This window comes from Anomalospiza imberbis, chromosome 13 (genome assembly GCF_031753505.1).
Source record: "Anomalospiza imberbis isolate Cuckoo-Finch-1a 21T00152 chromosome 13, ASM3175350v1, whole genome shotgun sequence".
In the NCBI taxonomy this organism is placed as follows: domain Eukaryota; kingdom Metazoa; phylum Chordata; class Aves; order Passeriformes; family Viduidae; genus Anomalospiza; species Anomalospiza imberbis.
In genome coordinates this window covers 2,693,919-2,715,727 of record NC_089693.1, presented here as the reverse complement: position 1 = coordinate 2,715,727, position 21,809 = coordinate 2,693,919, and the positions used below count along the sequence as shown (strand labels likewise).

The 21,809-nt window shown below is 51.1% G+C and overlaps 3 protein-coding genes across 8 annotated transcripts; 1 reads left to right on the top strand and 2 right to left on the bottom strand.

Annotated features, from left to right (window-relative positions):
- The first annotated feature begins 451 nt into the window (after positions 1-451).
- Positions 452-12,856, top strand: RASL12 (RAS like family 12). 4 transcript variants are annotated; one of them, XM_068203598.1, is made up of 7 exons: positions 5,665-6,105; positions 6,974-7,090; positions 7,176-7,232; positions 8,316-8,389; positions 8,474-8,678; positions 11,453-11,607; positions 12,498-12,856. In XM_068203598.1, exons 2-7 carry the CDS (start codon positions 6,982-6,984, stop codon positions 12,666-12,668), a joined length of 771 nt encoding a protein of 256 aa, XP_068059699.1. In that variant the 5' UTR covers positions 5,665-6,105; positions 6,974-6,981; the 3' UTR covers positions 12,669-12,856. The 4 variants fall into 4 exon arrangements, with proteins under 4 accessions (XP_068059697.1, XP_068059699.1, XP_068059696.1 ...); XM_068203596.1 differs by lacking the exons at positions 5,665-6,105; positions 11,453-11,607; positions 12,498-12,856 and adding exons at positions 452-1,071; positions 9,439-10,872 and having other exon boundaries at positions 8,474-8,664; XM_068203595.1 differs by lacking the exons at positions 11,453-11,607; positions 12,498-12,856 and adding an exon at positions 9,439-10,872 and having other exon boundaries at positions 5,863-6,105; positions 8,474-8,664.
- KBTBD13 (kelch repeat and BTB domain containing 13) lies at positions 2,712-5,483 on the bottom strand. The gene has a single exon (XM_068203591.1). The coding sequence runs from the start codon at positions 4,458-4,460 to the stop codon at positions 3,078-3,080; it is 1,383 nt and encodes a 460-aa protein (XP_068059692.1). The 5' UTR covers positions 4,461-5,483; the 3' UTR covers positions 2,712-3,077.
- On the bottom strand, positions 10,307-20,871 carry SLC51B (SLC51 subunit beta). 3 transcript variants are annotated; one of them, XM_068203600.1, is made up of 7 exons: positions 20,649-20,871; positions 19,461-19,667; positions 17,000-17,195; positions 13,517-13,616; positions 12,714-12,854; positions 12,203-12,293; positions 10,307-11,446 (listed from the first exon to the last, which is right to left on the bottom strand). In XM_068203600.1, the coding sequence occupies exons 4-7, from the start codon at positions 13,554-13,556 to the stop codon at positions 11,227-11,229; spliced, it is 492 nt and encodes a 163-aa protein (XP_068059701.1). In that variant the 5' UTR covers positions 13,557-13,616; positions 17,000-17,195; positions 19,461-19,667; positions 20,649-20,871; the 3' UTR covers positions 10,307-11,226. The 3 variants fall into 3 exon arrangements, with proteins under 3 accessions (XP_068059701.1, XP_068059700.1, XP_068059702.1); XM_068203599.1 differs by having other exon boundaries at positions 19,461-20,871; XM_068203601.1 differs by lacking the exon at positions 19,461-19,667.
- Positions 20,872-21,809: the final 938 nt, after the last annotated feature.

Genomic DNA, 21,809 nt, shown 5'->3' with positions numbered 1-21,809 from the left:
GCCCTCCTGCTCTGCCCAAATCAGGAAGATTCAGGGGATGCTTCCCTAAACTGTGAAGACAGTGGTTCCAAATGAAGTGAAGCATGAATGTCAGCATCAGGAACATCTGGATGCCCAAGGGAATTTCTGTATGTAACTGAAGGACAGAGAATGGGAGATCCAGATCACTGTCCAGGATGTGTGTCTTGGCTTGGCAGTGGAACAGTGGACAGTGTTTTCACATAAAGTATGTTATTTTCCTGTGAATTAGAAACAGATGTAATTTCTTTGAGTAAAGATGCTTGGGGGGTTCTTCTGCAACATGTTTGTCTTTTTCTGTCAGCATGCCAACTGGCACAACCCAGCAGAGAAAATCCTTAGCTGTATTCATACCATTTTCCATTGTACCCTTCCAGACAATCTCCCAGTGCAATGTGCTGCCATCAAGGTAAAACACTATGTCCCTTCTCCTTGGATCTCCAGGTCGGTGCCAGACAACAACAGGAAGGTACAGCTCTCCATGGCTGCCTTCATTCTTGCCTGGACGCAACAAGGAAACTTGGCATCCATGTTTTGGGGGAGTTGACCCATCCATCCCCAAGGATGCTTTTTTCCTGCCCTTCTTTAACGGCATTGAAACAGAAAATGTGGCACCCTGCATGTCCTAGGGAGATATTCCTGGGGAGCTCACAGGCTCTTTTTGGAACTCCCAGCCCTGTTTTTCCTCCTGCTTTCCCTTGGTTATACAAGCTTTTATTTTTGATACAGCCCATATAAGGCAAGTCCATCTACAGACAGCTTTTCCTTACATTCCCCCTTGCCAAGATGATGTCACCTTAAAAACGAGACTTGCAAAAGGTTAAGCTGTGATTAGGCAGATCGCGTCGCCTCCAACTGTGATCTTTGGCGGAGCAAACACCGTGAGGATGGAAAGGAGAAGATAAGGGTGCTGTGCTGGTGCCAGTGGTGCTGAATTCTGGTGGAGCAAAGCACACTGGCAGCATTGTGCCAACTCACTGTGCAAAGGCTGAGCAGCTTCTCGCCCTCCTTAGTGGTTTGCTGGTCCTGGATCTTGGATCATTTCTTGCAGAGGTAAGAAATGTATCTTTTTTCCTCCCTTTGCACCTTAAATTTTCTTGGTTTTCTTTCTGGATCACAGTCTGGATTGATGGATGCAACAAATGGTTCTGGGGAGCATCCATGCCATACTCAGCTGCCTGCCAAGACTCACACTTTCACTCAAGTGCTACACTTTAAATCTTAAAACCTTTTGCATTTTGCTGACAAATATCTTTGTAAACCCCTGAACTGCCAAGAAGCAGCATGTGGAGGTGAGGAGGAGGTTGTATCACTTGGTGTTGGAGCTGGAGGGTAGGGGTGAGCCTGCCAAGTTCTGTGGTCTAGGGTTGGCCACAGGAGCCCAACATAAATATTTTAGTAACAGAATTATTTTAACTTCATTTTAATGGATGTTTAAGCTGTTTGTTCAGCTTAAAATTGTTTTAAAGCAACATGTTTCCATGTGCTGCTCTCAGGAGAAGACAATGTGAAATGTTAATTCACAGAATTCTGTGGATTCTGTGAAATGTTAATTGGCTTTGTCTGGGAAGGGGACAATGTTTTGATTTGATGGGTTGCTGTAACATTCCACCAATGCTGCTCAGCTCACAATGCCCACAGTGCAGAGCTGGGACGGGTCTGTCAGTGTCCCCTGCCTCCCCCGTGCCACCTGCAGCTCCACGGGCAGCAGTCCCCTCATGGGTGACATTGGGGTGGTGGCCTGCCCCAGTGGCAGAGAGCAAATGGGGACAAGGTGCATCCAGTGGTTTTCCATCTGGCTGTGGGTGCAAGCTGGGGTTTTCTGCCTTGTTTTGGTTTGCAGTTGCATTGAGTGGGTTTATTCTCAAATGCGGGAACCTGTTTTGAAAATGCTGAGAACTTGGCGAGGATCAGCAGCGGAGATATTTGAGGCATCCAGCTGGTATCCCTTCCACTCCCTCCCAGCCTGGACAGCACAGGCAGCCCAAAGCCTGCCCCATGGATGGGAAACCAGCTGAGCTGGGGTCTGGGTTTGCTGCTGCCCTGGTCTCTGTGGTCACAAAGGAGACCTCTCTGCTACCCAGCCATCCCCAGAGCTTGGCTGTGAACCCTCAACACCAGGTAGTGGGATCAGATGGGAACAGCTCCTCTGGCTGTGGAGCTCTGCAAGCCTGGTGTCACCATGTAATGACTCCCTAGCCCTCATTCCCTTTTGGCACTCTCTGTACTGCCAAGCTTTGCCATGTCCTCAAAAGACCCTGACTTGGCTCAAGCAAGTCTCTGGTGAGAGCAAGCACTTGCCACCCCGTTGGGTCTGTGCTGGGGCCTGAGGGGGGTGATTGATGCTTCCCAGGTCCCAGAAAACCCTTGGCACATTAAGCACGTGATGCCCAGGAGCTGCTTTCTTTCATTCCCCATCTCCCCTCCTCCTCCCAGGACCCCGTTGCAGCCACAGAGAATTCCCAGGGGAGTGCGGGGCTCTGTGGGAACTGCACTCCCACGAAAGGCTCTGAAACTGAGCTGCAGCTGAAAAAGCATTTGGGGCAGAAGCAAGTCCTGACAACACAGATCCCTGTTAGGAGGTATTTTCCTTCAGAAGCACGAGAGAAAAAAAAACCCAAACTCAAGCGTAAATGAAAAACACAGTAATGAGAAGCTTTTCTATAGCTTTCCTTTTAATTCCGACATGTAATGAATGATTTCCCATCAAGGCAGAGAGGAGGTGTAATGCTGCACACCCTCAGAGTGCAGTCAGAATAAATAAATCCCATGTTTGCATCTCTATGGTATCTGTCCTCTGCAGAAGCCACAATGTCCTGCACACAGCTGGCTTGTGAGCTCATGGATAACAGGACTTTGTGCCCGTGCAGGGCAGGAAGAGGCAGACAGGAGCTGCCCTTTCCCTCTGGCAGGGTCTAGTGTCACCTCCAAGGTCCAACATGATGAATCCCTGGACCTGAGCACAGCTTCGTGGAGGAGGAGAGGAGCCCAGGGCAGCAGTGAGTGCAGAGCTGAGGCCATGTGCAAGGTGAGCATCCTGACATGGGATGGGGGACCAGCTACGTCGCAATGTCATGGTCACGTCTTGGCAGCCGCAGGAGGAAGGTCTGCAGGGAGCCGCTGCGTGGGAAACCTGCCCGCTCCTTCTTCTGCTTCCAGGTCTCCTCTTCCACGGAGTAGAGGAGCGTCAGCATCTTGTTGACGGTGTAGATGGTGTCACCCCTGACGACGGCGGTGAAGAGAGCTCCCTTGCTGTTCATGAACTGCCCGGGCAGGGCGCTCCACTGCCGGGACGTCAGGTTGAAGCAGTCGATGACACAACGCAAGAAGTCGTCGTAGGGGCCGTTGCGCATGACGTAGAGATTGTCACGATGGGCCACCATGCAGTGCCCGTAGCTCTGGTGCCGCTTGAGCTCGGTGACAGGAAGCCACGCGTCTTGCTGGGTCTCGTACTCGTAGATGACAGTGGTGTCCAGTGGCTGCCACAAGCAAACGAAGATCTGCCCCAAGGCTTGGGCACAGGGCGCTGCCGTGCTCGGTTGCGGCAGGTCAGAGACGAACGTCCAGGTGCTGGAGGCCAGGTCGTACCTTTCCACGGACTTGAGCGAGATCTTCTCGTACTCGCCACCGATGGCATAGAGGTAGCCCTCGTGGCCCACCAGCCTGACATCGTAGCGCAGCTGGTGAGGGCTGGGGAACTCGCTCCAGGCATTGGCATCAGCATCGTAGCAGAAGCTGCTCTCCACCACCTGCTTGTTGGCCCCGTAGACGCCACCCACGATGTAGATCTTATTATCCATGGTTGCCATGCCGGCTAGGAATGTGCTGGCACTCAGCGGAAGGCAGGAGAGGGTCCTCCATGTGTTGGTCTCCTCGTCCAGGTAGCAGATGGTCCTGGAGAGGTCCTCCAAGAACTCGAAGGTGGGTGTGTGGGCTCCCACTGCCACAAAGGTGCTGGGTAGGAGGGCTTCCACATAGGCCAGCAGGTCATCGGAGAGGCAGTCCAGGTACTCCTCCAGCTCAGCATAGCTGTCCCTGATGTAGAGTGCGGCGCAGTGGAAGAGATCCAGGAGGCCGAATATGGCAGCGGCTTGGTACAGCAGGATGCAGTTGTCAGAGTTGATGGAGTGGATCAAGTACTTGGCCAAGGGCTTCACCTGCAGGAAGGCAGCACATTCCACTGCCTGGAAGGTCTCCTCGCTGCCAAGGATGGGCCTCTCGCCCGCCAGCACCCGCAGCATGGCGAGGAACCCGGCTGCACTCAGCTCCCCCAGCCCGATCTCCTCCTGTGTGCTCTCCCTCATGCCCGAGCGGAAGAGGGCACGGAAGTACTCACTGCTCTCCACCAGCAAGGTCTTCTCCACTGAGAATGACTGTTCCTCCACCCGGATACGCACCCGCTCCGGGGTTCCTGCCTGGGAACCTTCCTCCTCTGGGGTCATCCTCGCCTGGGACCTCAGCAGCTCTCAGGGGTGGGGGAGCACCCGATGCCCCTCCGTGCCGTGCCCCTGCACAGCCCCCTCCGGCCTTCTCCACCTTTTGATGCCTTTGCTGCACTGCCCGGCGGCCTTGTAATATAAATACCTTGGGCTAAAGATAGCTGAGCTCGTGACCAGGGCCCTTCAAAGGCATTTACCAGGCTCAGCTGCCCCCCCAAACTCAGGCAGGGTTCCAGTGTCGCCAGCCAGCACTAGGCATGGCAGAGGTGCCTGGCTCATCCCATGGAGCATGCCCAGCCACTCAGGAGAAACCGGGTTTTGCTCCCTCCCCTCTCAGGGATCCTCCTTATGATGCCCTAAGGAACAGTCCCCAACCTGGGGAGGGCAACACACTTGTGTGGCTGGGAAGAACATCTGGCCACACTATTTTTTTTCCTTTAAAATGTGGAGTTTACAGCCCAGGGAGGTAAACAACATCAGCAAATCTCATTGCCACCCAGCTTGGCCATGGGAAAGGGGCTTGGCTGTTCCTCAAGTGTTGCCATGGGCAGGGAGAGACCTTCCTTTGTGACCCTCCCCGTGGCAGCAGCATCTGCGACATCCATCCCAGCTGCAAGGAGCCATAAGCCAGCCTGTGCTTCACCTGGGGAATCTCATGGTGAGAAAAAGGAAGTGCAGCAACCTCTTGTCACCAAAAAACCTCCCCTCTGGCCTCAGGGCTTGCCCAGCTCCCCTTAACACCTGGCTGTGGGAAGAGATAAACCCTTGTTTACTGACACAGAGCTTGAGAGTGAGGAAAAGTGTTATTTGTGGCACATCATTTGTTTGTGTGCTAATCGCAGATTTTTCTGGCTAGAAGTTCTATTTCAGCTCCGCCATGGGGTGCCAAGGAAGGCTGACATCAGGGCTCACCTGAGGGCTCCTTCCTGGATCTCCCCATCACTACCTGTGATTAGTTTGCAGATGGTGTTTTCTTTTGAGGAATAATTTAACCTGAGCAGCTCATCCTGTGGAAGGTCTTTTTGCTCCCTCCTTAACCCCCTCATCCCAGCAGCTGGGAACTTTCCAGGCAGTGCATGATGGCAAAGCTGTTGCCTCAGAGTCATGGCCACAGCAGGTTCCCCAAAAAATCTGAGTTTAGGGGAGAATGGGAGAATTTTGCACTTGGCCACTGTCACCGATCCTCATGGATATCCAGCTTAAAATACCATGTTTAGTTCCAGTTGCTTTTAAGCACCCTAGACCTGTGACCAAAGGGGGTCTGGGGTAAAGGGTCCTCATAGGGGCTCTGCTTCCCACAGGGGAGTTTTCCCCATGATCCCCATCCTCCCCATCCTTGGGGCTTGCAGGGACTTCCACACTCCCAGACTATTTTGGGAGGGTTTAAAAATATCCTGCCTGTATTAACGGGCAATATTCCCAAGGGCGCAGCAGCCCCGCATGGCCACGGAGCAGCCTTGTCCCCGAGCCTCGGCTGTGGCCCCCCCGCAGTCCCTGGGGACCGGCCCAGGGGCCGTATCCTGTGGTCCCGGGCATTGAGCCCTATCCCAAATGGCTGTGATCGCCATGACAACGCTGACTTCAGCCTCCGCCACCTACTCGGGCTCAGAGCCACTGGGTGCCGGCTGATGGATTGGTACGGGCACTGGTGAGTACTCCCCGGGCTCCCTCTTCCTCTTGGGACCGAGTCTTTTGGTTGGGAAAAGGGTATTTCTCTGCCTCGAAAGCCTCTGCCGGGAGCAGAAGGCGTCAGTGCTTATTGCGTCCGAAGGAGCCGGGCAGGTGGTGCGCAGGATGGCTGGACGGGCAGCCCCGGCTGCTGCTCCTGCCTGCCGCAGGGGTGATGAGTTCGCCGGCCTCAGACAGGACAGAGGGACCAGGTTTGGGCTTGCTGGGGACACGGCGAGGAGCTGAGGGCTCACGAAGGTACCGGGACATGGCGAGGTGGTCACCAAGCCGAGGCACTGCAGGTCTCGGGCCCGGGGGTCCCTGCCCGAAGCCAGGAGAGCTCGGGGTGCCGGCGTGTGCTCTGCCGGGGGGACCGTCCTCGGGGTGGCCGGGGCAGCGTGTCCAGCCCCGCGGCGTGGCAGCTTTCCTTACAAGGAGCTTGGCTGGAGCCCGAGCAGCGGGAGCCGCGCTCGCCTCCGCCTGCCTCATTCATCGCAGCCCCGGCCGTGCAGGGGCCGCTGCTGCCCCGGCCCCGCGCTCACGGAGAACCCCGCGTCCCTCCGGCCGTGGGTTTTAAGGTGGGAGGCTGCGTTTCTCTTCTCTTTCTGGGGTGTGATGGGTGGGCAGAGGGCTGGGGGGTCCTTCTCTTTCGGTGGGGTGCTGGCCGCCACTGTGGGATGAGGATGCCAGCCTGGCTCCAGGATGCGGATGGAAGAGAGGGGATCTCCCACCCTGGTGCTGCTGAGCCCTTCTCTCCCCCAGGCTGGGACACCCACGGGCCAGGCAGTGAGAAGGTCCCCATCCGACATGGCAGCGGGTGCTCCATGCCCCCCCTCTCTGTCCCGCAGGACCGAGGATGTCCTCGATGTTCGGCAAGCCCCGAGCCAGCACCGAGCGGCCGCCCCCGAGTCCCCTCCCCGAGTGCAACGTGGCCATCCTGGGGTGCAGAGGGGCCGGCAAGTCAGGTGAGACGGGCAGGGCAGGGCATCGGGGAGCTGCCGGGTGCCGTCAGGGGACACCTGCCTCACCTGCCTCTTTCACCTCCTGCAGCTCTGACCGTGAAGTTTCTAACCAAGAGGTTCATCAGTGAATATGATCCCAACTTGGGTAAGTAAGGCACAACGTTCTTATCCCATGGAGCATCCTTCCCATCTCCCACGTTTCCCATGAATGTGGCATGTAAGGAGAAAGAAAAAACAACCCACCTAAAATTATATAAAAAACAACAAAAAGGGCTGGATTTGACCCAAAACCAACTGCGAAAACAGAGGTGAAAGCAGTGCCCTCTCTAGGGGACTTCCCATGGGAACGTTGGCTCCTTGCATTGCCCCCAAAAAACCAAAAGCTGAATTCTTGAGGCTCTTTGAAGAGCATCTCATGTCTGTTGGGCAGGGAAAAGGCTGAGGAAATGAGGATGGGTGCACAGCAGGCTACCCTGGGGCTGAGTTTTGCAGTGAGCAGTTCTGGGCATTTTTTTCCACTCATTTGAAAAATTAATAACTGTTTTCCTAGGCCTGACTCCAGGCTGTGGGGAAGAACCATAAATGATTTATCAGGGACATTAAGGAGATATGGACCTTGTCCAAGAACCAACTCCAGCCCCTAATAATTCAGTGACTCTTAGAAAGAAGGATAAATCCTTTCTTCCTCAGATATTTTTGGGAATGTGGTTTCATCTTCCCACGTCAAAACCTTTCCGAAACACATCCGTTAAAAGCTGGCCCAAAGAAAGCATCTTTCTCCTGGGGGAATGGCTCAACTGCTCTCCCTGCCTGCCCTCCTTCCAAAAGAAAGGACTATTCTTCTCGCTTGATTTATTGGGAAACAGTCCCATGTCAAGCCTCCATATTGCTTTATCTCATCAGGCCATGGCTTTTAGATAAGGGCTGAGCCCTGGGTGCAGTGATTGTTGTGCCAAGCTCCTTCCCCTCCCTCCCTCTCCTGTGGGAGCTGCATTTGCAGCACGTGGGGAGAAATAAGCGATCCTAGCCAGGCTTGCCCAGCAACATCACCACCACTCCCCCAAAATAAAGTTGTCTCAGGAAGGAGTAAGGTGGGAGGCATTGGTGGAGGATGCTCCTCATCAGGGCTGAAATTTTCCCATGGTGTCCCAAGCATCCTGGGCTTTGCTTGGCTTTGAAGAAGACAGGATGTGCCAGCCCATCCTCACAACCACCCTTCTTCTTGCAGAGGACACCTACTCCTCAGAGGAGCTGGTGGACCAGCAGCCTGTGCTCTTGAAGGTGATGGACACTGCTGACCAGGTAAGGCATTGTGGAGGTGATGACCAGCTGGACCATGGCTTGACCATGACTGCACTGCAGCTCAGCCACTCCTCTCACCCCCAGGATGGCCCCGGGAACTGCGAGCGCTACCTGTGCTGGGCCAGCGCCTTCCTGGTTGTCTACAGCATCGACAACAGGAAGAGCTTCGAGGGCTGCCAGCGCTACCTCGAGGTGCTCGCCCTGCACGCGCGGGGCTGCCAGCGCCGCTGCCCTGTGCTCCTGCTGGGGAACAAGCTGGACATGGAGCAGTACAGGTACCGGGCACGCGGTAAGGCTGCCTGCTCCCCGTGGGAGAGCTCACAGATCCCCATCCCTCCTGCTGGGATGCAAAACCCAAATCTGGTTTCTTCACGGGTATTTCCACCCCCATAAGTATTTGCAACATCCTCCCACATCCCTGAAGTTTCTGCTCTCCTGCCCGAGGGCTGATGTGTTTATTTTGAGCCCGTTGATATTTTCAGTAGGATGTTTTTTGGCTGAGTGATGAGGCAGCGTCACCATCCCTTGCAGGGCTTGAGCCAGAGGAGCCCCTCTGGACATGCCCTTCCCTTCCCTGGAGCCCTCTAGTTCCAGCCCCACTGCCAGGACTGGATGTGCCCAATATGTTTTTCTGGCCTTTTGTGCTGCTCTGCGGTCCCACGGGTCCCTGAGTCACGTGCATTGCTGGAACCCTCTTGCTCCCACGATGGAGGTATCCCCCTCCCCACAGCAAGGACCTGCCCCATCTCGTCCTCCTTGCTTCCCAGCGCACTGTCATCACACTCACCCCTGGGTTCCTGGAACACATCCCTCCCAGGAGAAGCTGTGGGATTCCCCAGGGACACAAAGAGACCATTACTCTGGGATTTTGAGAATGGCAAAACTCTTTTGGACTCATGTACCTGCTTGTCCCAGGGCAGGGATGGGCAGGTGCTACCTTGGTGCTCTTTGGGAAGGAGGTGTGGGATGCACGATCTGTTACCTGCACCTTTTTCGGGTGGCTGCTGTGCCCCAAGGGATCCGGCACCCATCCCCTCCCCTCTCGCCAGGCAGGTGCTCTCAGCAGAAGGGATGTCCCTCGCCAGCAGGTTTGGGTGCCTCTTCCATGAGGTGTCAGCATGCCAGGACTTCGCTCGGGTGCAGCACGTCTTCCACGAGGCCGTGCGGGAGGTGCGGCGCCAGGCGGAGTGGAACCTTCCCATGAGGCCTCTCTTCATCTCCGAGGAGCGGCCCTGCCCGCCCCTGGCCACGCCGGTGGCCCTGCCCACCCACCACAGCTTGGCCACCTGCACCTTCAACACCCTCTCCCCTGTCAACTACAAGGAGATCCCCTCGGTGGCCCAGGCCAAGCTGGTCACCGTCAAGTCCTCGCGGGCTCAGAGCAAAAGGAAGGCTCCCACGCTCACCTTGCTGAAAGGCTTCAAGATATTTTAGGACACATCCCTGTGGGCTGCAGAGAGGGAGAGAGAGACCCTCATCCATCCCCCCAGCTCCACAGCAGCTGGGACCTTCCATGATGGACTCACAGGCACTGCAGCAGCCGCTGGCAGATGGTGGCCCCGGTCTCCGTGCTGTGGCAAAGCCAGCAGTGGCACCTTGGCGAGCAGGCAGAGTGCCAAGGGTCTGACATGGGCTGTGGCATCACTCTGCCTGCCCCTGCCCGGTGCTGCTGTGGTGTTTGCACCCTGTCCTGCCACTGCCACTGCCACTGGGGCCAGCCCAGTTTTCTGTGAGGATGCAGCAGCTCCCAGAGGAGCCAGAGCTGTGGATACCATTGGGAGGGGATGGGCCAACCCCATGGCCACCAGCCAGCTTGGGCACCTGGCCCACAGCTACAGGAGCCCAGGAATGAGGAACTAATCATTAATCCAGCATGGAGGCACATCTCGTTCATCCCACAGGTCCCCAACTAAGCAATAAGTAGGAGGAATTTTTATTTTTTTTTTAAATCCAGATAAAAAAGGTGCAGATACTGTTTCAGCTGCTTAAAGGCCTCAGGTGGCCTGAAACTGATACCCACACATCAAGCTAAGTCACACCAAAATTGCTGCTTTTTTGCTCAACTTTTTACACTATAGCATCCCCCTCCAAAGGCTTTGAAAGAGATGCTTTGCTGACAAGGACATGGTCTGCAAAGCCTGTGTTTAAAAGACTGATTCCAATAATGTCCTAAATTATTTCATGGCTTCTACACGTGGCCAGTGGAGGACACAAAGGGCATCCTGGAGCAGACCAGGCTCTACCTGTGCCCGAGCCAGGGTCAAGGGCTGGATGTTTGGTTTCAGGTGCTCTATCAGATTAAATGTTCTGCTTCTCCCTGGAGTTGGAGTTACTTTGCAGAGTAAAATATCCATGTGTATATTTGTACATATAGCCATATAAATATATATATATGACCTTACTGACAGAGACATTTAATATGGCATTTTGATCAACCACTTTGGAAAGTATTTTAATAAAGAGGATTCTGAAAAGAATAAAAATGTTTCAGCTTCAGTGTTGCTGTTTTTCTGATGGGATGTGAGGGTGCTTTCCCTGGCTGACTGCAGGCCAAGCTTCCCACTTACTTCCCTGGCTCAGGTCCCACCTGTTTGCAGCACCTGAGGAAGCAGACGAAGATGGCACTGGAGGGAAGACTGGAAGCAGCCAGAGCAGTGGGGGAACATCAGCTAGGCAGGAGCTGAGCCCAGGGCCCCTCCTGCATATGCAACTCTGCTGCTTTCTTGTATCACCCTTTTCTTTCTCCAGGCTAAACTGCATTTTTAAACTTGCACCCCTGTGAATTGAGACATTCTGATACCCTCCTTAAGGCTTAAATGGGCTGATTCCAGCTGCCACTATATGGCCTCCTCAGACATCTCTGTGTACAGGGACGTGACAGTCCCGTCCTTCCACTGGACCATCACATCCCCTGCTCTCTGGTCCTGGGGCCCTGGCTGCTGCTTTAGTGGCTCAGCCAGGCTGTTTTCCTGCACAGGCATCAGGGCTTGCTTGGCATCGAGGTCAGCCTCCTGTGTGGTTTGTGCTGCTTCTCCATTCACAAGGATCTTCCTTTTCCTGCAGGGAAGGCACAACAAGGACACACAAGAGTGAAGCAGCAAGTGCAGCCCACGTCTGAGGACACCCATCCTGGTGAGGGTCACAGCCATCAATTTACACCGTGTTCCTGGAACACGCCAGCTGCTTGTGGGCAAACGCCACCAGGTGAGCTGTGCCAGGTAAGTGCTCTGAAGTGTTTGAGCAGACACAGCTGTGGGATTCACACTTGGAGAGCACCCAGCTCCTGACGCCAGGAGCAGCACGCAGCCAGCCATCACTAGAGGGAGAGCGAGGCAGGCTCGCAGCGTTAGCTCTTCTCTCGTCTGAAGACGGCAGCTCTGACACAGTGCTAAGTTTTTGAGCCCCAGCAAACAGCGAGTTGCTTCTCAGCTGCAGGGTTGTGCAGCAACCGGGGAACTGTGTGGGGATGTGGATCGGCTGGGAGTCCTGCTCCAAACCCCCTGTACTTAGGGGAGAGCACCTCACACCACAGTTATCATCACTTCCCTCCCAGCAGCCCTGTTGAGCTGGGCAGAGCTCTGCAGACCTTTATTTGATCCAGGGCCCAGAGAAGGGGCTTGTTCCAAGTGACACAAAGTGAGCAGGCATCAGGCAAGGTTTTATAACAGAAAATGGTTCAAAGGGAGTTTGTCTTTGCTCTTCTCCCCATCACTCAGGGCTTGTCCTGCCCTGTCAAAATTCTGTGTCTGTTTGCCCGGGAGGCTTTCAGGGCACCACCACACACCAAAAGATTCTCAAATTTTCCTGTCTCACCTGTTTCGCACAATGTTAATGGTCAGAAGAACAAGACCCAGAATCATGGTCGCGAGGGAAAGCGCAAGAATGGAATAATTCCATGTTGAGGCTGAGGGAAAGCAGAGAGGCAGTGTTAGCAGGCAGCACAGTGTGACCCATAAAGCCTGGCCAGGGGTTTTCTGAGGACACCCAAGATGCTCTGTCCTTGATTTCTGTAGCTTTGAAGTTGATCCTCATGACGCTGACCTGCTGCTATGTCAATCTGCTCCCTCCACCCTGCCAAAATCACAAGAGACCTTTGCTCTCTTGGCAGGCTCTGCCTGGAAAGAGGCTGAACCCCAGAGACACTATCTCAGCAAAGCCTCCCGACTGTCCTCACCTATGGCCTGCTTATTCCAGAGGCAAGACTGAGGGTTTGTGTGTCTGGGGTAAATCACCTCCTCAGGCAGTGCCCTCAGGCATCTCTGTTAGGCAAGAAAGTTAACAGCCAAGGACTGTGCCTCAGCCCAGGAGCACCAATGGGACTTACGGTCTTCTCTGCGGAAGAACCAGAGCAGCTCCTCCAGCTGTTCCAGTTCCAAGCCCAGTGGAAGGGTAACGTTGCCTGCTGTGTGCTCGTCCACGTGTGTGCTGGCCAGGGTGGTTGGGAGGTACTTGTGCTCTGCCTCAGCTGTGGTGGAAAGAGAAAGATGCAATAGTCACTGCAGCCCTTCAGACTGGAAGTGACCTTCCCCTTCACTCCCAGGGTGCCCAGCACATCTCTCCAAGCAGGCAGAACTCAGCCCTGAGCCTGATCTCATGCACTGGGAAGTGGAGAGTGTTTTTGGCTGCAGACCCCATTATGGTGAGGCAGCAGGGCTGCAATGACTTCAGAATGCTGAGAGGGCCTTTCCACATTCCTCATCTCCCACCAAGGAGAGGCAGCTCTGTGTGCCACAATTCCAACCAAAGAGTTGTCTTGCCAAGACCAGTCCTGGAAATCTGACTCTGGACCGCAGTGCTCCAGCAATAAATTCCTATTCATCAGGCTGGCTTGTATACACAACTTGACTCTGGCTGCTTTTATCAAAAAAGCTTCAGTGTCTGCAAAGAAACCAACATATAAATGTGGCCAACCCCAAGCATTCAACATACACACAGAATGCAGATGGGAATGACACCCAGTTCTGGAACTGGGGTGCAACTTTTTACTTGGCTCAGTCAGGCTGCTGCCGGTGTATACTGTGGAAAACAGACCCATAGAAAGAAAGAAACTGTATTTCCAGGAAGTTAAGGAAATTGCACATGTGACCTACTTTACCCACACCATTATCCTTTAAGCCAAGACTGTACCTTGCAGCAGGAAAAATGGGATTATCCAGAAGAACTTCATATTTGTATATGCAGGTGGGATGGATCACGCCTTCACAGTATTTCTTTAGTGTGGAAATGCCTGCAAAATACAGAGAAACTATGGAGTTGAGAGAGAACCTGATTCCCCTCCCTACTCCAGCTCTTTTCAGAGAGGGGACCTCATTACCTCAGCATCTGTTTCCTCCTGAGAACATGAGTCTGACCTGCCAGGACAGGGTGCACAAATCCCTGGACCACCAAGGTGACAGCAGAGGGGGTCTGGCACAGCGTCTGCTGCCCGGGTTGAACCCCTTGCCGAGGTGAACCTGTACAGATGTGAGCTCAGCTGCTGTGAGCCAGCCCCTCCCCAGCTAACAAAGCTTCCCTGCTTGCTCCCCTGCCATAATCCCTAGAGAACACATACTTTGCATGTGACAACCTATTGCCAACCCATGGATGGCAGAATATGGGTGTGGAGATGAGGAAGTGAAAGGCTGGGCTCCAGGAGGAGGCAAGGCTGGCTTGCCATTGAGGCTACGGTGTCTCCCATCCCTCAGGGAAACAGAAAGTCCTCCTTGACCTTTAGTCCCTCATTTATTAGTGGCATCAATCCAACTTTTATGGTTGCTTGTCCAAATTAGGTCTTCAGCGTCCTTGGAAGGGACCTGCCCTGAGCAGGGGTTCCTGGCTGTCCACTGTGATTTGGTGAGACACTGAGGTGGCTCTTCCCAGCCCACTGCTCGCTGGCCATCACCCACTGGCAGGTCAGCGACACCACAACACACATGCATCCCTCAGACATTCTGGCCCCACAGGCCATTAATTATTATATGAAGACTTTTACATCAGTCTGGTACTCCCAGCTTTTACCTGCCTTTGCTGTGTGGCCTGGTGCTGTCTGAAACTTGCTCCCAAGCATGTTCCACTGTGCCAGGCGTGTCAACAGCACTGTTGCTGACTCCTCAGGGAAGCATTTGTCCTGTCGGTTATAGACCTAATGATTGCTACTATTTCCCCCCCCCATTCTCAATGTCTTCACAATTCAAAGTTCACATTTTATAGCTTACCAGGCATTCAGGCTTACTCCCTGCTGCCAGAAAACCACCTGCTAGCAATTCTTTGAGGAGGGGACTCTCAAGTATGCGGTCCACTTTGTATTTCAGAAAAAACGGGTAAAGCTGCTCCCTGCAGTTAGGTGTGCCAATTACCCTTCCATCCAGGTAACCTTTAGTTTATTTTACATGGATCACCCCTCACAAAGGAGGAAATAAGGTCTTGGTGCCAATGAAAATAAGTTTCAAGTCAGCTACACCCTAATAAGAAGTGGCACTTGAATGTGTTAAATCTTGCTGTGCAAGGCTTCTGAGTAAATCATTTGCTCGAAAAGGACTATTTGACAAGCATGTTGCTGATTTTCCCCTAAGGTGTTTCATAAGCTATGGGCTTCCTCCTGGTGTCTGTGCACAGCAGGGATGCTGGAAAGCTGCTGGAAGTACTTCACTGCTTCCTCAGGTAGTGACCAGCAACCAAATCTCGCCAGACACATGGGAGGCCAGAACTTTGTGGGTAAAACACAGCAGCAGAATGGACACTTAATTGTGCATTAACAGGACATTTAAGTAAAAGACTTTAAAACTTCTGTTATTTTAGAGATATTTTACATCTAAATCACATTAACAAAATTAATTTCATTCATGAAAGCTACAAAACAAAGTGTTCTCAGGTCAGTGTGTCTACTCCAGCGGAGACTGAGCAGAATTCTGCCTAACCCACCAGTTTCCCCAGTAAGAAAACAGTGACTCCCACAGTTGGGCTGGACATGCTTGGAGGAGTTTGGATCTTCCAGCCTGGAAGAGATTGTTAAAGGCATCTCCTTCAGCCTCTCCCACACAGCTGCTCTGCCCTGCTGCCCACATCCCAGAGCGGGCAAGCACTGCTCCACGAGAGCAGCTGGGACAGCGTAGGGGATGTTCTTCCCCACTGCTCCCCTGCCTGCACATCTCAGCAGTGACTCTGGTGGCTGATGGACAGGGATGAGCCCTTAGATCCAGGCCTCTGCAACTCCCAGTTTGCACTTTGCTCTCCTCTCCCTCTGAAGGCACCCAAGACCCTTTCTGACATTGCTTCCCAGCTTGGGTACAACAGGGGAAGCTCAAATGAGAGACAGTTCATGCATTTTATGCTCGTATGGAAGGAGGCAGAAAGAACAAAGAGGCCAGTGCCTCTCAAGAAACATTTTACCTGTGTTATTTTGAGTTTATATTGACTCCTGAACGTCTTTGCAATTTCTTTCTTCTTGCAAATGGGATTTTAACATCAAAAGCTGCAAAATCTGTACAGTATTATGTATTCCAGGAACAAAGAACCACACAACAATGCTATTTCAAATCCTCCTGTGGATCTGTGGAATTTGCTAGCATTCAATGAAATCTCAAGATATTACAGGAAAATGTCAAGAGACTGCTTTTTGCTCTATGCATTGATCCCAGAACTTAAATGGTAAAAACCTTTCTCATAATGGAAGCCCTTCAAGATCTGGGACATATCACATGCAGAAGGCAGAGCTGAGGGATTGGTGCTCTAAAGGATGGCATAATCCAGCAAGGGGACTGTGCCATGTGGGAACATAGGAACACACACCTCCACAGCTGCACGTGGACTCTTTGCAGCCAGGGCACAGCACGTGGTGCTGTGAAACCACCCTGTGCTTGGCTTTTGTCAGCTCTGATATTCACGGTTGCTCACCAAGACACATTTTGCCCTCATTCTGCACATGAGAAGTCTTTAGATACGTATTATACTGGTTTAAGTAAAGATGGGGGGAAATCTTTCGGAAAGACCATCAAGTACAGCTTCTGTTGAGATGATAATGTCCCTCTGGGCTCCATATTCAAAACTCACTACACAGTATGGGACAATGCATTCAGAATATCTCAGTCTTTTTAAATTAGTCTCCTCTTATCATCCAGACTCTCTCTGGTGGTTGTCCTATCTTAGGAGATTGCATTAAAATGGGACAGTTATTTCAAATACAGTATTAAAGTGGGATGTCCTGTCTTTGGGATTCATGGAGGATATATATACAATGTCACACCACGGACATGCAAATGGATGGTATGGTTTATAAAGGTACATTAAGGTCTGAGCTCCATTAAGGAACACAAGGAATTGTTTAATGTTTAAAATATTAAGGCAAGAAGGCAGTCTGTGCTATTTTTTAACCTCTGTAAAGTAAAAAGCTAAAGAGAAAATCTAAGTTATATTACACATTTTCCTTTGACTGCTTTAATATGCAGGAGTTACCTCAGCCTGCTTCTTACTCGCTATTCAGACAGTCTCTCTAAAAAGTCTGCCTTTACTAAAAATTTCCAAGGATTCAAGCTTTCTAACTGGAATAAACAAATAAGCCTTTCTTTACAGATAGCTATAAATTAACCCAGCAGCCAGTGCAGCAGGAATGCCCGTTAATCTCTACTAACTCACCAGAAACGTGGAGTTCCCAGCAGGGAGGAAGCTACATTTCTTCTTTAAGCCCTGTCATCCGAAGACATCTCCTCCGAGCACCGTGGTGATACAAGTTTCCCTGTGCTCCTGCTCTGGGTATGCTACGAGCTGTGATTCACTCTGCTCCTGAGTCATGTGTGAAGGCCAGTTCAACAGGTGAGGTACACTCCAGCCCCTGAAAAAACACACCTCTTTAGTGGGACCATTTACAGCACGAGGTGAATGACCTTTTGCCAAAGAATGAGCTGTAGCAACTTCCAGTTTATTTGCTGAAGTCATTGGCATAATCAGTATTAAAAGAGCACGCTGAGTAGAATGACACTCAGTAATAAGTTACCCTGCAGTTAAAAAAAATGGTAATGTTCACTCTGCTTGGCTCAGTCCTCATTGCATACAGGAAGCATGTCCTGATAAAGCAGATATTATCCTTTTTTTTTTTCTTTTCTTTTTTTTTTCAATGAATGGCCATTCTAAGGCTGTCAGAGCATCTTACCAGAGCAAACAACTTTGCATGCAAAGCTTGAAGCACCAGTCAGAGATTTTGCCATCCCAGTTTCACAGGTACTGTTAATGCCTGGCTAAGTGAATAGTCTGCTAAGAGGCTCTGCAGACTGATGTGCTACTTTTTGAGACAGCCACACTGGGAAAGGAGGATTCCTCCCCCCTGAACTACCTGATTCATGCATGGAGCTGCACACTACAAAGCAAGAGAGAGGCACTTCACCGACGGGCTTGGGACACACAGCTAGCTCTGGTTAGCTCCAGCTGAACTGCAGATGGTGAGTGTAGTATCTGTATGTTTGTCCTGTTCTTGGAGGTTTTCAGCTTGAAATAAAGTATTCAAGGCCATGTTTGACAGGGCTTGGAGCAATCTGGTCTAGTGGAAGGTGTCCCTGCCCATGGCAACGGTATTGGAATGAGATGATCTTTATGGTCCCTTCCAACCCAGGCCATTCTATGATTCTATGATCTTTGGCATTGAAGCTTTGTTCCATTGTGATTAATCCTTTGAATCCCATCTCACATCCAGAGTTTCCCTGGGCAGCCCCTGTGATATATCACCCAGCAGACGTGTGCTCCCCAAACAAGAGTTGTTTCACTGCTCAGCCTCAGCCTGGCAGCGATCAGATGAGAGCTCAGAAACGCATCCCCCAGGAAACAAGAGCTGGAGGCATGTCCAGGCAGGACATCCCACCACATGGTAAATCGTGCTGTGTTTCCTTCTCAGTTCCAGCTGGATCTTTTTAGAAGTGCCACCACAGTGCGGAACACTTTTCTAGCATCTTTGGGAGCTTTTTGTTGCCAGGGAAAGGGTGCACAGGGATAGGGCAGTAAGTGGTCTTACAATCAAACCCTCTGGCCTTGGGAAAGCACAAAGAAGACACTTGGCCCCTGCAGAACAATCTACGAGTAGAGGGATGGAGACACTGGCCATGGCGAAGAGGTGACTGTAACATAAGGACCGTGACTGCAAAACCCCAGAAAGTTCCTTTTCATCCCAATTTTCTACATGGCTTGATAATGGCCTGGTATATATCCAGGGTCAGGATGCAGGTAGGTGGCTGAGATATGTTTAGGACTCAGCATGATGTACACATAAATAAAACCAGTTCCCCACTGGTTAAAGTTGGCTCTTGTGCCCAGTAATCCTCTCCTTTTCCAGAGAACCACAGATGTGCTCAGGAGTGCTCCTCTCCAGCGAGGATGTATTTGATTCTGTGTCTCTCCTGACAACACTGGCACTGGTTAATAGGAGATATCTTTTCACTTCTTGGAGACACTTTCAGCATCTTTGGCCAGGAAGCAAAGCGGAGATAAGACCTGATTTGTATTGTTTCCTCCTTGGATTTGTCTTCACTATTCTTGGGAAGAATTTGTCTGACCTTGGTGTTTTAATTTTGCTTATCTTTTTTGATCCCTTCAGTGTCTTTGACCTGAAATGCCTGGTTACAGAATAACTAAACATTCAGGGTTGGAGTTTTTTTTTCTTTCCATGTAGGAAAGCAGAGTTCAAATGCAGCAGGAAAGCCAGATTTTTTTATTTTTTTTATTTTTGTGAAACAATCAGATAGTTGCTTTCATTCTGAAAAAATTTATATCATAATAAATCTTCAGTTAAAATTCAGAAACACTGCGTTGAAGGCATAATAATGAATAACAGCCATAATGTGTTTGAAATGTGCTGTCATAGCAGAGCCAAGGATGAATTACGTGGGAGCAAGTGTACTGTAGGGAATTTAAGTCCACTTCAAAAACTCACTGCAAATGAAACTTAAATCACTTTGTGCATATGTCTGGCAAAAGCTCAGCATGGAGTTACAACACTTCCAGGAGCCTTAACTACAGCCAGAAGTGAGAATCCATCTCTGGGCTTAAGTCCTGGAGGAACAGCAGGTGAAACTCAACACACGGTGACATGTTCAGTGCCTGGATCTGATACCTGGGAATTAACACTGAGCAGCAGCTGGATTCTGGGTTCAAACTCACAACTTTTGGGCAATCCCAACATGCACGTACATCGCTGGCCTTTCTGAAGTGTCGGTGATGAATCCAGGGCTTCACCCAAGACCTCAGAGAACTGGTATTTGCGGTCACCACGCAGGACATCTCCTTCCAGCCTTTCTTCCAGCAATCGCCCTCACTGCCTCTGGAAACCATGAGTATTTTTTAGCCTGTGAGATATTATGAGGTCAAATTTTTCACCATCAGAGATAAGGCCTGAAATTACACTCTGTGCTGAACAGTGCTGCTCGTGTTTGGGGCCTGACAGCCATGAGTGCCTGTAATCACTTAGTTATTGTGCAATGACGAATTGTTCCCTGTTTATGATAAGTCAGACTGTTCACCTTCCCTTCTTTCCAAGCCACCTTCCAACATGAACCACGCTGGGAGCTTTAATCTCTTCTCAAGCACAAGCCATTCCTTCATCCTTGCTAGCATCTTGTTTATATATTTTTACTATAACCTTTCATTTATGCACTAAGATGAGGTGACCAGAGTTGATGTGTACTGCCTGTGACTAAACCAAGTATTTTCATGGGACTCCCTAGTTAATAGAGAATTGTAAAGTTTTTTTGAGCATTTGATTTTTGCATACTGATCAGAAAATTACCTCAGTATTTGGTAGCATATTCTCCTTTTCTCAGGGTGCAGGAATGTAAGCACCCCAGTTAGGATGGCCTGACTTTTTTTTTACTGGTAACAGCAATTTTTCATTCTTTTCTCCTTATTACCACTACAGGAAACAATGGCATCTTCAATGTCTGAGAGAAGAAAACCCTAATGATGGGCAAACAGACATGAAAAAGGGAAGGAATATATATAGCACTGCTTAGTGTGGCACAAAATTTCACTTTTTTTATTGATCCTTCCCTCATGTATCTGACATAAAATTCTGCCAACCATTTTCCAAGTAATTTACATATTTCCACTGGCATATAGGACATCTAGAGATTCTCACACCCCATGCTGCAGAAATTCCTAGTGTCAAAGATTGTAGGATAGACTGTGATTTAGATGTGCAGGGAATTTGTGTATGTGATTTACATTAAAAGCTACACAAATAAACCATCTTCCCATGGGGAGAAAGAATGTACTTAGCAGAATGATAAAATATTTTCATACTTACGTTATGGGAGGAGACAGTTCTTTAAGTGGTGGTTCTGACCCCATAGTTTATAAGAAAACATTCTTTGAGTTACTGTCACTGTTAAAATGAAGCTGTCCATGGAGTCAGAAACTGAACTCTGTTTTTCAAGTGCTGTCAGAGCCAGATCAGTGGCTGTGGGGTCAACACCCCTTTCGGTCCCTGACGTTTTTCTGCGTTATCTTTGCACTGAGGCAGCATGGACAATTCCCGGTTAGAGTTAAGGGGCCACGGGTGACACCACTCAGGAGCATCGACACTGTGGGGCTGGAGCCACCAGCAGCACAGACCCTGAGGGCCGCCCTGATGGCTTCCACCACCTCACACCAAGATCATGGAATTGTTAGGGCTGGAAGGGACCTCTGGAGATCACCCAATCCAACCCCCCACCAAGGCAGGCTCATGCGGAGCATGGACACGGCTGGACTTGATGGGTTTGGGACATTTGCAGAGAGGAAGGCTCCACACCCTCTCTGGGCAGCTGTCCCAGTGCTCTGCCACCCTCAACATAAAGATCTTCCTCATGCTGAGATGGAACTTCTTGTGTTTTAATTTATGGACACTGCCCCTCATCCAGTTCCTGAGCACCACCCAAAAGACCCTTGCACCAGCATCTTAGCACCCTAGAAGATATTTTTATGCATTAACGAGATCCCCTGTCAGTCTTCTCCAGGCTAACCACATCATGAAGGCACTACGCTCTTAGAGAGCGTCCAAAGGAGGCCTCGAGGATGGGGAAGGGTGTGGGAGGGAAGCTCTATGAGTAGCAGCTGAGGGCACTCGTTTGGTGCAGCCTGGAAGAGCCTGAGACACCTCATTGTGGTCTTCAACATCCTCCTGAGGGGCAGCAGAAAGGGCAGACACTGCTCTCTTCACTCTCGTGACCAGAGACAAGATCCAAGGGAACGACATAGAGATGAGCCCGGGGAGATTTAGGCTGGATGTCAGGAAAACGTTTTCAGAGCGGCCACTGGAAGGGGCTCCGCAGGGAATGGTCACCACCCCAAGGCTGCCAGAGCTCAAGACGCGTTGGGACAACGCTCTCAGGCACAAGGTGGAATTATTGGGGTGTGCTGCGCAGGGCAGGACACCCCAGTAAGAGGCTGGACTCGATGATCCTTTCGGCTCCCTTCCAACTCGGGT